The sequence below is a fragment of the Beta vulgaris genome, chromosome 1 (assembly GCF_026745355.1).
Source record: "Beta vulgaris subsp. vulgaris cultivar EL10 chromosome 1, EL10.2, whole genome shotgun sequence".
NCBI classification, from domain to species: Eukaryota; Viridiplantae; Streptophyta; class Magnoliopsida; order Caryophyllales; family Amaranthaceae; genus Beta; species Beta vulgaris.
The window spans coordinates 62687949-62701283 of record NC_079202.1 but is presented as its reverse complement, the minus strand read 5'-3'; the positions used below and the strand labels follow the sequence as shown (position 1 = coordinate 62701283).

Here is a 13335-nt window from a genome sequence, read left to right as displayed (position 1 = left end):
TGATATAAACCCTAAACTCTAAACGAACATTTGTTGAAATAGAATATTTATTTATTAAAAATAGAACAATTTTTACAAAAAATAACACATATATTTTGCTGAAAAATATACTTAAACATTTGTTGAAATGTAACAAATTTAGTGAATGCGCAAACGTGCTCCCGAGAGCACAATAGAATTTTCATAAAAAACAGTGGAAATTAATGAAGGAAAATGAGAATGAAAAAGAAGGAATAAAACAAAGTGTAAAGTCTGCAACTTTTTTTTGGTGTAGCGTCTAGACTCTAGACTCCATTGCAGCAGCAGCTCTATCTCACAGTCACACTGGTGGAATTCAAAATGGAAGACATCGAAGATTTATTGGCGGGAGATGGAGGAGTTGCTCCGGGGTTTCGTTTACCCGTCACTTCTGTTATTGGGTTAAACCCTAAGAAAAAACCCATCAAATCTAACCGTTTTTTAGTTCAAGACCCACTTCAATCCATCATAATTCCTGGCACCCAGGTCTATTTTTCTCCTTAACTCTCCAAGAATTTCACCTTTTTTCCTGTGTTTTTCCTAGCTTTTGCTTATTATTATGTGAATTTTGTTTTGCAGATAATTTATATAAAAACTTTTGGGTGCTCTCATAACCAGGTTAGTGATGCTATAATTATTGTGAAAACCTTAGAGTGTTGGAATTGCTGATGTATGTTATTATGGTATTGTCTTCTCTTTTGTATTTCTGCTTGCTATGAGTGAACCTAGTTTATGCTGCTCAATAAGTATTGAGAATATGTGGGTTTATTGCTATTTCAGCTCCTATATGTGGTCATTGTGCTTAATTTTGATGATGGCGATATTCGGCTCTTAGAAGTATCGTTTTCATGTATGTGGTAATGGGTGTAGCTGTTTAATGGTGATGATCAATTTATTGGACATTAGCAGGGAAGTATTGCAAATACAGATTGATAAGTCTATGTCTTGAGAAGAGGGGGGGGGGGGTCTGCATTTGATTTACCTAATGTGTTTTTGAGTTGAAGTTTAATGCCCGAGTTTGAGATTTCAGTAAGTGACATTTCTTATTTCAGAGTTTTTCGGTGCTTTTGGACTCCAAGAGAGGTTCTTTTAGATAAGAAAAGAATTTTACTAGTAAATTATAACAATGATTTCCATTAGCTGACATCATTCTTAAGATTGAATCATGGAATCAAATTAGAGGAGTCCCTGCAAAATCCTTTGCTATGCATGCCTAAAGGAAAGATCAGTTGATACATACAGGTTTTTGATTGTCAAGACCAAAATAAGGCTAAGAAACCATTGGGTTAGCATACCTTCTCTATATCTACTTCAAAACCAAATATTGACTGTTGGTCAATGATATAGATTCCAGTCAAAACCAAAATTCACCACCTTTATCGATTTTGGAGTTGAAACACATGCGTAGCCTTCCTCGCTAGGAAGACATAGCATATGGACATCGACGGGAGAAATCATTCTAGGTTAGGCTTTGACCTTGAAAGAACTGGAAAGAGGATTTAATATTAGGGAAGAAATAGCCATGTACCAATTCTTTTGGAGGCCATTTTACTCTGGATACATAATCCCGGTGCTTTAGAAGATAAAATTTCGGGAAATATAAGTTCAATTCAAAAAAGTATTCTCTCTTATTGATTATGGAAGAGTAGTTGAAAGAATCCAATATATGGAGTTGGAGGTAAATTTATCCAGCTTCTGGTGGCTAGAATTTTGGAGAATATGAAACTCCTAAACAATTGAATCTCCCTTCCTGATATTATTCAGATATTAGTGCAACTTTAGATTTTGAAAGATTGGGAATATGAGGAAGGCTATTAACAAAGGATTCCTTTACTCTTTCATAATCATTCTACAAATGAAACCTTAAGTGCACTGACTCCATTGAGTTTCATTAGGGTAAAACCTTGAGAATCATATTTTGTGGGCTTATAGATAGCACCTTCCAAGAAATGGAGCCAGCCAATAAGTTCAAGACCATGATCTAATGATTCATGACTCTATAACGAAAGTGTCGTAGCCACTCTCTCCTAGACTGACAATGTTAGGTACCAAGTTGACCATGATCTAACCCCTTCCCCACTTAGGTCTGCACATTATGTACCACTGTAGTAAATGTGCTCTCTTATCCCTAACGACAATTAAGATATTTATCTTTCCAACTTCTCCAGCTTACTCACTGCATCTGTGAAGGGGTTTGTGTCTAATACATCTATTGCATTAGTTCTGGTTTGGAGTTAGTATGGATTATGGATGACTTGAGGTTAGCTCTACATTTGTCCTTGATATTGGGAATGGGAGTCATAATGAGGTTAGATATATGATGATCTCAATATTTATCAAGACAACATGCAATGGCCACTTTGTGCTATCATGGTGGCAGACATGTCTAGATAGAAAACAAAATCAAAATGTATGTATATAGTTTTTGCCCTTAGCTTCCCTTCATTTCTCCTGTAGCTATCTGAGGATGCCTTGCAAGTGAAGATTTTGCCTAATTGAACGAGTAGGTGAATATGCTCTTAGTGTGGAGTTACTTTTTATTTTATTTTTTATACTTTAGCAGGATACAGGTTTCATCATGCTCAAAGATTGATAGCGTTGAGCTACTGGAACTTGCTACTCTAGTTTCTGCAACTTACAATTGCTTATGGACATATCTTGATGTATCAGAGTGACAGTGAGTACATGGCTGGTCAGCTAGCAGCCTATGGGTATACCTTAAGTGACAATCCTGAGGAGGCAGACTTGTGGCTGATAAATACGTGAGGATAGCTCCCACTCTCTTTCATATATAATATAATTGCGTTACTAGGGACTTCTTTTTGTTGGTTAAAAGCCAGTGATGATAGCATATCTATTAAACACTGATGGAGACTATACTTGTATTATAATGTTGTAAGATTTTGATTTGTTCCAGGTGCACAGTTAAATCACCAAGTCAATCTGCCATGGATACTCTTATCTCAAGAGGAAAAAGTGCAAACAAACCCCTGGTCGTGGCAGGGTGTGTGCCACAAGGAAGTCGGAACATAAAAGAGCTTGAAGGAGTTAGTATAGTTGGCGTGCAGCAGATTGATCGTGTCGTAGAAGTTGTAGAAGAGACCTTGAAAGGCCATGAGGTGCGGCTTTTAAATAGGAAAACATTACCCGCTCTTGACCTCCCAAAGGTAATGGTTGACTTATCATTTTTGGCTCTTTCAGTTGAGGTTTTGAGTCATTACTTACACCAAACAACATAATTGAGCTGTTGAGAAATATACCCTTTTAGAGATTGAAGACGTTTTTGCTTCATTTTCCTGTACAGGTGAGGAAGAACAAGTTTGTTGAGATTCTCCCAATTAACGTTGGTTGTTTGGGTGCTTGTACTTACTGTAAGACAAAGCATGCACGTGGTCATTTAGGAAGCTATACTGTGGACAGCCTTGTAAGTAGTTTGGACTATTGGTGATAGTTGCATGGTTTAAGTGGGTATTGTTCCCAGGCTGACAGTTTACAATGCTTCAGGTTCGGCGAGTGAAAACTGTCATATCTGAGGGAGTTAGGGAGATTTGGATAAGCAGTGAAGATACTGGAGCATATGGTACTTATTGATGCCTTTTATTTTTGTTTGCAGCATAATTTGAAATGTTTGTATAAGTGTAGCTCAAGTACTTGTATCACTGTGAATTTCAACGGAAAGCCTCTCTAACTTTGTTTTTAGCTAAAATTTTGAAAATGGGAACTTTTACAGGCCGTGACATTGGAGTTAATCTTCCTATTCTTTTGAACGCGATCATTGCGGAGCTTCCCTCCACTGGAAGCACAATGCTTCGTGTTGGGATGACTAACCCACCTTATATTCTTGAACACCTGAAAGAAATTGCTGAAGTATTGTGTCATCCTTGTGTATACTCCTTTCTTCATGTTCCTGTTCAATCTGGGAGCAATGCTGTCTTAACTGTATGTTCAAGCATTTCTTGTCAGCCACAATTTTGTTATATTGCTGTCAATAATTCACATTTAATTTCTCAGCATATTCCAGCTGCTGATAGTTCTTATTGTGGTTCGTTACATTGTTTCAGGCTATGAATCGAGAATATACAGTAGAAGAGTTCAGGACTGTGGTGGATACGTTGACCAAACTGGTCCCAGGGATGCAGATCGCAACTGATATTATTTGTGGTTTTCCCGGTAAGTACGGGATTTCTTGTATGCAAATTCGAGAGAGGGGGTGGGTGGGGTGGGGTTGGGGGGGGGGGTTGATGCTGTGCTTGTTAATATCTATCTGTAGACTAGGATGCAACTGTCGTAATTGCAATGGAAAGTCTCTGGCTTTTGTGGTGACATTACCAGATTCTAGAAATTGGAGAATGCATTTATTGTTTTGTTCATAGTGACTGTCCTTTAGTTGGGTTTTGGTGGTGGTGGTGGTGGTGGTGTTGGGGAGGGAGGAAATTTGTAGATTACTTTGGATAAGAGTATGACTTAAGATATCTCAAGCTTGCAGTGTATATGGTACTTGAGAGTGTGCACATCTGCTTTTCAGTCCATGCAATGGAATTCATGATCGCATAAATTTGATGAATCCTTTTGTTTTTTTTATTTCTTCTTGTGGTTTTTCACACCAATGCCTTTTTTCCTCCTTCAGGTGAAACCGAGGATGACTTTTGCCAGACTGTTGAGCTTATTAAGGATTATAAGTTGGCTCAAGTTCATATTTCACAATTCTATCCTCGTCCTGGTAGGCTGGTCTCAACTTCTGTGCAATTTCAGTCTTTAGCTTCTGGTTAACATATAATGTGCCATCATTGATTTAAGATTTACGTTTGGAAAATGGTTATCAAAACTTCCAATCTGTTTAAAAGGTCATCTGCACATCCAGATTTTGCAAGATTAACTGTCTTATACGATAGTGAAGCTGCCTTATGAGGGATATACATGACTTGGCTACATATGAGTGAGTAGGGCTTATCTCAAGAGTCCTAACTCGTGTCTGTGGCTTAGTTGAAGGGTCCCTGGAAGATTGTCCTACGTTTTAGTCTTCTCTGGATATTTGATGCTCAAAGTTTCAGCTTTTAGATTAAAGGAAGGTTTGCCATACTATTACATGTTAATCCTGACGACCTAAATCAAAATTTTACGGAACTCTAAAGGTTACTTGCTTGGTCGAGTTTTGGGTGAATCAATGGATGAACTCTAAAGGTTACTTGCTTGGTCGAGTTTTGGGTGAATCAATGGTTAGACCTACATATCCTCTAAAATTCCGTTTCTTCTATTAGATAGATGATGCAGGGGAAGTATTTGTAAGGTTACTCCATCCTAGAACATCTGAGTTGCTTTTAGCATAATGTTTTTAGGAGGCAAATTTTTGGTGTGCCAAGTTATTTATAGTAGTGAATGAATTGATAGTAAGATGAGTTTCTATAATTTTAGCTGTTAGAAAAAAGAAAAAGGGATGGAGCCATGGGGGTTCGTGAACGAGAGATGTCAGTTTCAACAAATATGTGGTCTCGTGTTCAAAAGAGTCGTGGACAACTGAAAAAGGAAAGCGGCAATGGTGTGGAGGGAGTATGTTCTTGGGTGTATGGGGAGATCACAAAACAAAAGGAGCATATAGGGAAGTAGTTGAATAGAGATAGAACCCCAAGATGAAGGTTTACCGCTAATACCAGATAGATGGTCAAATCTTAGACAAATGTGTACTTATTTTTATGGTGGCAACCACATATAGAATAAAATATGTGGGGCACAATAGATGCTTTTTTAAAAATAATAAATAAAGAAACACTTAACTGCAATCCAACAGTCATTTGCTATAGGATTACAGGATTTCAATTGATTTTTTTCAAAAACACAGGCAAATATTTCACCAAGTTACCTCCAAGTTAGGGCATGACAGAGTATCTCTTTTGGTAAATTTGTCAATCCCTTCTATCACCAGGTTGTTTGAGCCTCATGATTAGACACACTATATCAAGTTCCTTTTTAAGCTTATTTCAATAGTAACCTGTTCGCTTCATTAGCGATAAGGCCTATGACAGCAGGTGATATACTTGATAGGAAGTAGTAATTTGTTGTAGAGTTCCCTAGCACAATCCCCCATTCCCCTCTATAAAATGAAATAGAGGAATCAATGTCTAGGTTCCATTCTCTCTAAATGACCCTTGTTTTATCTTCTGCCATTGAAACCCTGACAGTGGTAATGGAATGGAAACCCCGTGAAAAGGGATAACTTACAAGACGTCCATCCTGCATCCCTATGGGCTATGGCATTAATCATCTAGCTTTTGGTTTGTATTTAGGAAAGAAAGCACAAGACATCCAATGAACCTCGAAAATGACCATAAACAGCCTTACAGCCATCACGGACACGTATTTTCTCTATAAAGATCACTTCAGGAAGACTTATAAATGGCCAATATCAAGTGAACAATTGGAACTGGGATCCCCAAAATTAAAGGCTGGAACTCTAAGGTGATGAGTAGGTAAGTCTTGAGAAATGATTCTTCTCAGTGGAGCGGGGTCACTGTCGAGCCACTTGATCAAGTTTTGAGAGAAATTTTATCACAACTGCTTGTCTTTTATTTCAAGGCTAATAGAGTTGAAAATAAGATTTAAGCGTCCCTAAAGCCCAAAAAAGTATAGAAATTTGATTCAGGAGACCAAGACCCTAGTGTCCATAGAACAAAGGGTCTTGGCTCACATCATATGGATATTAGAGGAGATTGGAATATTTTTGAAGTTTACCTTTTAGTATGACAGACTGAGAGATTTAAGGTCGTTTGAAGAACCACTGGCTAAGATCGTGGAAAATTTGAATTGGAACTTTATCTATACTAATATATTAAAAGGTGTTCTTAACCAAGAAACGGCGCGATGCGGCGCCCTCCCTTAGATTGTTTTACTACACATGATCCATATACAACAAAAAACTTAGAAAATGCATTGTATACGATTTGATCCCTTGACTTTCAAGTTTATATATTAAAGTCTTTACCACTAATCCAAATGATAGTTGCTGATATCATTTTAAAGTAAATTATTAATAATGATAACTATAAGTACCCGGGGCCTACAAACTAGTTTCTAGTATCATATGCTGCAGTAAACCTTGTGTTGATCCAGGAGGCCAGCACCCTAGTGTCCATAGAACAAAGGGTTTTGGCTCACATCATATGGATATTGGAGAATATTTTTAAAGGTTACTTTTTGTTGTGACACCACTGAGATTCAAGGTCTGTTTGAAGAACCATTGGCCAAGATCGTGGAGAATTTGAATTGGGAACCTATATTTCTAGTATCATATGCTGTAGTAAACCATGTGCAGTATCTTGCGTACATAGAACATCTCAATAAATGGGATAATCTTGACCAGCCTTAGCATTTTGATGAAAGATGAGGTGACCGAAATTGAAAATGCACGCTCATATGCTATATGGCTATTGAGTATTTATACCTTTCACCGATAATCTCTTATTGTGCTTGTATCTCACTGATAATTGGGATGATATGCCTTGTTTGAAATGACCATGTTGGTCATTGGTATTTACTGAAATGAACAGTACTTTGTGGTATGGATGTCTGTAGTAATTACCAACTGGAGCCTGGTGTTGAATGAGGTTGTCTTCCATGACAAATGAGTGATATGACTCACTTGTCATATCATGCAAAGGCCATGGAAACCATCCCAACGTGTTGCAAGTTAGCAAGACTGGTTTTGAAATTAATGTCTATTAAATCTTTCAATTCAGGTACTCCTGCTGCAAGGATGAAGAAAGTGCCAAGTGCTATAGTAAAGAAACGAAGTCGTGAATTAACTGCTGTTTTTGAATCCTTCACTCCATATAACGGGATGGAAGGGCTGGAGGAGAGAATATGGATCACTGATGTTGCAGCAGATGGAATTCACTTGGTAAGATTTTTAGCAAGATTTTGGTTTTTCTGCAATTTTATCACTTCACTCGTTTTTCTTATTGCGACATTGTTACCTAATTTGCCAAATCCCCAGCTAACTATGACCTAAAGACATCAATTGTTACATGCAAGTGGTGTATCTTTGGGCTAATTGTACACAAGTATATGTGTTTTTATCCATCTTCGATTGTGAATTAGGTAACACTAGACTGGAACTACTACAAGCTGCAGCCAAGTTTTGACCTATGACTTTCTTGTGTTGTAATCCTCTACTCCACTTTGACTTGCAGATCTTTAACCATTAGTATTTTTGTTATCTATATGTAAAAAGTAAGAGTTGATATTTTGAAAACAAAAGAACATTGAGATAAATCTCCAATAACATTTGTTTTCATATATTAGTAAAAACAGTCGAAGTAGGGTATTCGGAATGTGCAAAAGTCAAGTGGAACATCTATATACAGACAGTAGGTTTACTTAAAGTCACCAGTTATTTTCTTTTCCAGGGTGTGGGTTCGGTTGTCATTAAGTTTCGACTTTTTAAACTTACATCGAAATGGAAACCGGTTTGTTTGCAAGTAGGTAGAGTTGGTCATGACTAGTGCTTTGTACTGACCCAAATTGAGGAGGTGGTCTATCTTCCCCGTCTGTATCTTGTACTTATATTTTCTTAGCGTTTGCCATAGAGATAAATATGATTTGCTTCATTTCATGACTTGGGACTTGCCTTTGTTAGGTGGGACACACCAAAGGATACATACAAGTATTGATCACTGCTTCAGAAAGCCTTCTTGGTGCTTCAGCTATTGTAAAGATCACTTCTGTTGGAAGATGGTCCGTTTTCGGTGAAGTGATTGAGGTTCTGTGTCACAGTTCCCAAGATGGACCGTCCAGTAAGGAGGAACCGAGTGACAGTAGACTCTCTTCATGTGGTGCGAGTGATGAACCTTGTGCATGCTCTAAAGAGCCAGAAGCATGCTGTAATGCAGTGAAGTGCACTGATACTTCAGAAGTTATTGCTGTGGCCGTCAATGGCAATCCAGGCGAAGATGATAAAAAACATGATGCACTGAGGAAACGAAACAGCCTTTTGATGAAAGATTCTGAGAATACAGTTCTCCGGCAGCCCAACTTGAAGGAAAATTCTAGCAAGGCAAGAGCAAGCGTAGCGCAGTGGAATTTTGTTGATAAATCTCTTATTGCTGGTATATTTCTGAGCTTTTTAGTTGCTGTAGCTTCTGTTTTTCAACTATGGTTTAGGAAGGTGATGTCTAGCTAATTCTCAGCAACTAATTTAGAGTGGTTGTCACAAGACATAGTGAGACCAATTTTGTTACGTTGTATTGGTAATTCAATTTTGCTTATGATGTTCAAAAACTTTATCACAATTAAAGTATATGGCCATTTTTGGCCTATTTGTTGGCTCATTTCTTGGACTTGAAACTATCTTGTAGCATTTACCCCATTGTTTGCCAAAAAATTGACATTTTATGACTAATTGTACAAAATAAGGAATAAGAACTGAAAAGAAAAGAATCGCTGGGTACTCTTACATTACAAGAAGATAAGGATAAACACGTAGCGACTCTCGGAGAAGTGAGGTCTTCTTCTCCATGAAACTGAACTTTGGAAGATTTATTGACAGACAATCTGAGCTTTGTTATAGTCTTATAGAAGCATGTCAGATTTTGACGGCAACCTTTTGAAGAAATTGACTGGTACAGAAGGCATCCTGGACCTGAACCGTGGATGCCGCAGCATGAAAAGCCCCACCAGCACTGCAATCACCTGAAAGGGAGTCACATACAGGAACACTGCGCATATCAGAGATAAGAAGATGAATATGGCAGTTGCTCTTGGATCCCTCCAACTCAGCAATGCCTGAGCTCTCTCTCCTTGAGTTGCCAAATCCCCTACCACAGCCTGAACCCGACCCGCGACACTTCTAAGCCGGTCATATCGCATCCTAACCATGTCGTTGGGTCGAGATGTTGGGAATGTGTCAAACTCCTCATCAAGCTCATCTGGGTGGACATGCTCCGCATGTGAAACCCGAGCATCCATGTGAGGCGGGGTTCTCGGCCTGAATCGGTAGTTCCAAACGCCAATCACAAACAAGTAAAGAAAGATAGTGGGCAGTATGAGTTCTGGGTAACAAACCAATATAAAGAATAGGACATGAACAAGACAGGTTGTTATAGGGTTTCGCCACGTGCAAACGTCATTGAACCATCTGCAAACAGCAGAGACTCCTGACAATACTGACATGATCCTGAAGAAATTTGCCTTGCTTCTTCTGAGACTGAACATATGGTAGTCTACATCAAGCATGTACTCCACTATCTCTTTCCGTAGGGGTGGCTCAGCCCGAGCTAACCGGGCAGCTACTATCTGCATTGCTTGGTGCCTCAACCAGTCTATATGCTTGACCGGAATCGGCTGAGCATAATGCATTTTGGGTAAAAGTGGTCTTCCATATTGTGCAACCATGTTCACCCAAGCTGTGCAGGTAAACCTCACTGCTAACTGAAGTTCCCCATGTTTCTTTAATCCCCCAGGGGTGAGCACTAGTAAAGGGTAGTAATGTGAGTAAATTCTATCAGTTTCCAGTGTTGATAGTCTGATTCTGACCTTTCCAATCCTCTGATCCCTCGTATCATCTTTTCCACTGACATGGCAATTGTCAAACACTCCTACAGTGATCACCGTGCAGGGATCATAGACCTCCCAAGTGTATTGCTCGTTCCACCTTGGGCCGAGAGTGTCAAGAAGGGTTCGTGTTCGAACCCATTTGCTACCATACTTGGCAACACAGTATGGATCGGTCAATCTCCCCTCTTTCCCTTTCATGGGTAAGAGATTCTTAGCACTCAGAATCCCGAGCTCTAGGATCCCAATTGGAGCCTTTCTCAGATGCTTCGATGAGGGCTGAAGATCGCTGCTAAAGTGAGTCGACTCATCTAACACATGGTACCCTGCCTCCAAGCAGAGACGCAAGTGAAGTTTGCTAGCAAACTTCATTTTCTTCTCCCCTTCTTCCTCACCCGAATGCTTCATGAGGTTAAACCACCTAGGATCAGGAAACTTGGCTGTTTCCATTCTATGTGGAAGCTCTCTAACAGGGATGATCATCCTCCCTAAGATCTCATCCCTACCAGGTCCAACTTTATCCTCCACTGTCACAATCATAAATTCATCAAACGGCTCCGAAGCCACAAACATAAGCTCATCGTTCCACACCGGGTTCATCGTTTGAACTGGGGAAGGTCTAGTGATCCTCATCTGGTTTCCTAGTTGAACCTTGACACAGGTCACCGGTGCACGGCCCCTGTCTGATGGCACCAAATCTTGAGCCTCAATAACATGAACTCTTAAGTAGTACAATTTAGGCGAGAAATAAACCTTCGATCTCGTATGTGCGAGATTGTGATGACTGACTGAATGTGCATCAGAATGCCAAGCGTCTGGAAAGGCTTCATCAGCCTGTGTACCCATCCACACTGCCAGCATTATCTCTCCTCTAGTCCCTCTCTGCCCTTTCTTATCCTCCAGCTTATACCACTGAGGCGCCAACGGCGAATCAGGCGGTACTCGAAGCGGAACCTCAGTCATATCAAACACTACCCTACCAACAAAATCATCTTTCCCAAAATCCTTATCTTTGACAACAAGCTCAAGCAAATTAGATTGCAATCTCTCTTTAGAAAAAGCAAAAATTTGATGCCAAACAGGGTTTTGATTCTTTTCAAGATGTCTTGTAACACCTTTGTAATTTCCAAGCTTAACTTCAACATAAGGGTCTAAACTCCCTGTAATGTCCATTACAGGGAGATCTCTAGCTTTAACAACACTTACATACAAATAATGCATTTGCTCCACCAGATCATATGTACTACCAGTACTGTCACCCTTCCTGTATCCCATATGTGCTGCCACAGGAGGCCGAGTCTCAACGAGCTCGTATTCGGGTCGTTTTCCAGGTACCTGCATCATCATAGACGGTGGTGGGGAGGGTTTCATGTAATCCGCCCGAACTTCCACCTTATGATACGCTTGTCCTTGCCCTTGCTCTTGCTCTTGCCGTTGCGCTTGCCCTTGGTGTGTGTCTCTCTCAAACGATGAAGGAGGTGGTTGTGAAGTGTGATTTTTAGCTGGAATTGAGTAGAAAGTTCTCACTTCTTGTTTCTCTTTTTCTCTCTTTTTATTCTTCTTTTCGTCGTCGTCATGGTTATAATGATTATGATGATTCTCATTGCGAAATTCTCTCTCCCCCACTTCCTCATAATTATTGCCAAAATTGAAGGCAATGTTTGGATTGATTTCCTCAAGTGGAGGAACTTGAATCTCACTCTCTCTTTCTCTTTTCTCCTCCTCTTTATTAATAGGAGGAGGAAAAGAAGAGTAATTACCACCAAAAGAAGGGTCATTAACCAAAAACATCCTTAAAGAAATATCCCCCTTGATATGAGAAAACATACCTCTCTTATCAAGTGGGTACCTCTGAATAGAGGCTTGGGTTTCCGTTGTCGCAACGGAAACCCCAGAAATCCGGACACGGCCAAGGAAGTTCTTATGATGACTATGGCCGTGCCCGGATTTCTTATCATTATAAACCGTTACCTCGATAGTTTTATCGAGGAGGTTTTGTGGGTCGGGAACTTGGAATACCAAGTTCTCGTTCCAAACTGGGTTCAAGTCTTTGAACTTAGTTTGGGTATTGCGCTTTTGTTCGGAGAAGACCACTTCTACATAAGGATTGGCAGACCCTTGCCCGTCTTTCGGCATAAGGTCTGCCGCATCTAGAACCTCCACCACTAGCTTAGCCATGGTGGTGGTGTTTTTTTTTGGTATAGAGAGTAAGAGGAAGAAGAAAAAGAAGAGAAGAGGTGGGATATTATTTAGAGTAGGAAAACAGGAACATTAACACATGAAAATGAGGAGAGAGAGAAGATGTAATGTGTCGTTTGGTGGAAGTGTGGTTGTATGTGTGTATGTATGTGTGTGATTGAAGGATGAGAGAGAATGTGGTGTGTTTGTCATTATGAAATGAGTGGGTTGTGATTTTAATGGGGGAGTGATAAATATGTTTAATGTTTGGTGGAGAAAAAAGAAAGGAGTTTATAAAGTTGCTGTAATTTGGAAGCTGTTTTTGTGTGACTGTGTCTGTGTGTGTTAAAATAGTGGTACTGTGTGTGTGTGTGAGGTTGTTCATGAATCATGAAAAATAGAAGTTAGAACATGGTTTTAGTGGCATCAAATCAAATTTATCAATGAGTTCGTTTTCAGTCGGATGATCTGACCAAAAGACCTCTTCAAATTGTACTCCCTCTTCATCCCAGATCTGAACACTTGTTGGAACACGTATTAAAGTGATAAGTTGTAGTCATAGAGTGTGGTTATCAAATATTATTTTATTAATAAAAA

At 39.4% G+C, this 13335-nt stretch overlaps 2 protein-coding genes across 4 annotated transcripts; one reads left to right on the top strand and one right to left on the bottom strand.

The window, feature by feature from the left end:
• The first annotated feature begins 148 nt into the window (after nucleotides 1-148).
• On the top strand, nucleotides 149-9338 carry LOC104897111 (uncharacterized). 3 transcript variants are annotated; one of them, XM_010683953.4, is made up of 11 exons: nucleotides 149-504; nucleotides 598-636; nucleotides 2689-2780; nucleotides 2936-3185; nucleotides 3323-3442; nucleotides 3523-3598; nucleotides 3749-3957; nucleotides 4080-4188; nucleotides 4646-4738; nucleotides 7749-7909; nucleotides 8648-9338. In XM_010683953.4, exons 1-11 carry the CDS (start codon nucleotides 340-342, stop codon nucleotides 9188-9190), a joined length of 1857 nt encoding a protein of 618 aa, XP_010682255.1. In that variant the 5' UTR covers nucleotides 149-339; the 3' UTR covers nucleotides 9191-9338. The 3 variants fall into 3 exon arrangements, with proteins under 3 accessions (XP_010682255.1, XP_048499156.1, XP_048499124.1); XM_048643199.2 differs by having other exon boundaries at nucleotides 410-504; nucleotides 2579-2780; XM_048643167.2 differs by having other exon boundaries at nucleotides 420-504; nucleotides 2582-2780.
• On the bottom strand, nucleotides 9339-13046 carry LOC104897181 (multiple C2 domain and transmembrane region protein 6). The gene has a single exon (XM_010684025.4). It carries the CDS (start codon nucleotides 12736-12738, stop codon nucleotides 9580-9582), a length of 3159 nt encoding a protein of 1052 aa, XP_010682327.1. The 5' UTR covers nucleotides 12739-13046; the 3' UTR covers nucleotides 9339-9579.
• Nucleotides 13047-13335: the final 289 nt, after the last annotated feature.

Coding starts and splice junctions, on each gene's coding strand:
- LOC104897111 (XM_010683953.4), top strand. CDS start 340: ATGGAAGACATCGAAGATTTATTGGCGGGAGATGGAGGAGTTGCTCCG. Junction 3,958..4,079: donor GGAGCAATGCTGTCTTAACT/GTATGTTCAAGC, acceptor ACATTGTTTCAG/GCTATGAATCGAGAATATAC. Junction 7,910..8,647: donor CAGCAGATGGAATTCACTTG/GTAAGATTTTTA, acceptor TGCCTTTGTTAG/GTGGGACACACCAAAGGATA.
- LOC104897181 (XM_010684025.4), bottom strand. CDS start 12,738: ATGGCTAAGCTAGTGGTGGAGGTTCTAGATGCGGCAGACCTTATGCCG.